At 28.3% G+C, this 3,050-nt stretch overlaps 1 protein-coding gene across 1 annotated transcript in view; it reads left to right on the forward strand.

The window, feature by feature from the left end:
* Nucleotides 1-3,050, forward strand: part of alien (COP9 signalosome complex subunit 2 alien) — a 37,773-nt gene that overhangs the window by 18,641 nt on the left and 16,082 nt on the right. The window contains exons 3-4 of the mRNA XM_067053726.1: nt 994-1,119; nt 1,435-1,602. Of these exons, the coding sequence (XP_066909827.1) occupies nt 994-1,119; nt 1,435-1,602 (294 nt within the window). The remainder of the gene's footprint in view (nt 1-993; nt 1,120-1,434; nt 1,603-3,050) is intronic.

Below are 3,050 nucleotides of genomic sequence, written 5' to 3' on the forward strand. Positions count from 1 at the left end.
ATATAAAATAAAATATTGGTATAAACTCAATAAAGGCAGTCTTGTTTATGCATTCAGAGTGTTATTCAGCTAACCTTTTCGGTTTTTTGCCATTTTTCTCCAAACACTAACTTATACATATGTATCTTTAACTTTGTAATGCTCTAGATTTCTGATAAGTTCTATCTATAGGGTTGTAAAGAAAATTTAACTAAGCAATATATTGTACTTAGAATATCTTAAAATATTAGATATAAAAAAAGTAAATATGAAACTAACTAATAAAGAATTTTTTATATGAACTTAATTTTTTTCAATGCTACCATATCTATTTAATTAATTAAATGCCTAAGTATTGAATTAATTACAAATATTGTCTGTGCAATCCTTGTTCTATTTTGTTTTCATGCTCATTCACTAGAGAAATTATACCATTGTTAATAAATGATGTGGTTATTTCCCATATGTCGGAATCAGTCACAGAGATACTTAATGGAGAAAACAACTAGAAAGAGCGGTTTATTATTTTCCTATTGGGAATTGGTTTTAGAATTTATTTTCCAAAAACTGATTTTTCTGTCCATTGTAGAAACTTTTGTGACACTAAACTAACTAAACAGTTTTAAGAAAATAATTAAAAAAGAAGTTTTGAACAGAATCAAAAATATGTAATAAACAGATAATAATCATTATTCAATTCATACTTGTACTGTCATACTGTATAATCATTGATAATTCAAATTGTACCATGTTTGAATTTATAAAGTATTAATGTTTTATTTTGCTTATAGGAAAAACTGGAATTAATTCCATTGCAACCTAGTGTTATGTATTTATTTGTTTTTTCATTGGATGATGTGAGCAAACTTTTGTTTGAATTAGCAAGATTCGATATTGGTTATAAGTTGAAACTATTGTACTTCTAAAAGAGTAATTTTAGAAATCACATTTGTCTTTATTGTTATAATTTTTCCAAATATTTATTCATCTATGTGTTTTTTTTTTTATCTCCAGAATAATTTTGAAGAAATGATGCAGAAATATCAACTTCTTTTGACGTATATAAAAAGTGCTGTTACAAGGAATCATAGCGAGAAATCTATTAATTCTATTTTAGACTATATATCAACTTCAAAAAATGTATGTAACATTATTTTTTGTTTTTATTATTAGTTAATTTTTAGAATTTGTATTAATAATTTGATATAAAAATTTTATCCATTTTTGAAATTTATGTTAAATCATTCAAGGTCATCGTTAAAGGTATAAAAACATTTAATATCTGATTTGTTAACTGTTATCATTTCCATTGATGTATAAATGATTATATTAGTACAATAGTCTTCATATAAATTATGACTTTAAAGTGATATTTTGCTCTGCTATCAGTGACAAATATTTTAAAACATTTATATTGACTAATATTACAGTTACAATTGATTTCATTAATTTCAGATGGAGTTATTGCAAAATTTTTATGAAACAACATTAGAGGCCTTGAAAGATGCAAAAAATGATAGACTTTGGTTTAAGACGAATACAAAATTAGGTAAATTATATTATGATAGAGAAGATTTTACAAAACTAGCTAAAATATTGAAACAGCTTCATCAATCTTGTAAGGTAATAATTTTGTAGGTTGTCTTAAATGTTAATATCAATTCCTATGAGTTAGTTAAATAATATTTAATGAAATAGACTTCTTTTCCTGTAAAAACACCAAATTGGTTATTAATAGTTGACCGTATGCAATTAATTGTAGGAAGATGGTCTGGGTGGCGGTGAAAAAAGATACTAAAATAGCAGACAAACTATCTATAAGTAACTCATGTTTTGCCCCACTTTGCCAAGCTAATTTAGGAAAGGATACAAACATAGTAAAATATGATAAGAGTATAAGAATAAACATAAAAAGTTGTTTGTAAGTATGTATATAATGTCTCATCATCAAATGAGATCTTATATAGTCTCTAGTAAACATTGACATCGAGAGGCATTCAAATAGTAAATTTATTTGGGCTCATCTTGAAGTTCTTTGTTAATAATATATACCATAATTTGGTGTTCACAGAGTTACACAGTTTTATATATATTTATACAAGGTAGTAATTGATTATTTGGTATTGGTTATGTTATGTTACGACTTCCAGGGGGAGCGGGGGCGGGTTTCTGTTAGCTGTTGCTTGAGCTCGTGACAGTATACCATTACAAATATATTTTTCTTTTTGGTCTTAAACTTGGGGCTTTACAGTATCTGAGGGATTAACTTCAAGATAAAAATGAGAAAATATTATACTCATTCACTTAGTGGAAGATGATGTAAAATATGTTCATATACAAATATTTTTTTCAAGTACCTATCAGTGTATTTGCTTCAGCAGTACATTTGTGTACTAAAAAACATAACAAAAACATGAATTTTTGATTTAAAGGAGTCTATATGATTAAATTAATAAATGAAGGAAATTTTAGTCATGGTGTGTGGTCAGAAATGAAAACATGCTATAAGTGTAATACTTCTTTTAATGTGTTGTGATATTTTGGCTCAAGTTGGTAGTCCTATTACATATCATGACCATTGAAAATTAAGAAATGAGTTTTTCGTATATAAAATAATATTCTTGTTCTTCTTTTATTAGCACAACAGGTACATGTTAGCTGACCTCAGCCTGCTCAACAGCCAGCTACCAACCATCTCTCTCTATTTGTTGTAAAGGTAACAGGAATCCTCAGTTGTCACAGATCCTACCCCACAGCATCCCTCCATCGGCCCTTCGGCCTACTACATTGCCTAACACCATCTGTAACGTTAATGTAAAATTTATGAGCCACTCTTTCCTTGCTCATCCTCATCAAATGGCCAAGTGTTACGATTGCGATATTAAGATAAAAACACTGGCGATATCTGCGTAAACAAAGGGGATTATGGGGAAAAACAAAAACACGAGCGATATGTTTAGACGAATAGGTTTTGTTTTTGTGAAGGCGACAGTTTTGATTCTGGGAACTCGTATGTTCAGACGAGTGAGTTTTGGTTTTGTGAAGTGTTAATAGGTTAAAGGCCCTCTGTC

Source organism: Halyomorpha halys, unplaced genomic scaffold (genome assembly GCF_000696795.3).
Source record: "Halyomorpha halys isolate HHAL.00 unplaced genomic scaffold, Hhal_1.1 Scaffold415.1, whole genome shotgun sequence".
Taxonomy (NCBI): Eukaryota; Metazoa; Arthropoda; class Insecta; order Hemiptera; family Pentatomidae; genus Halyomorpha; species Halyomorpha halys.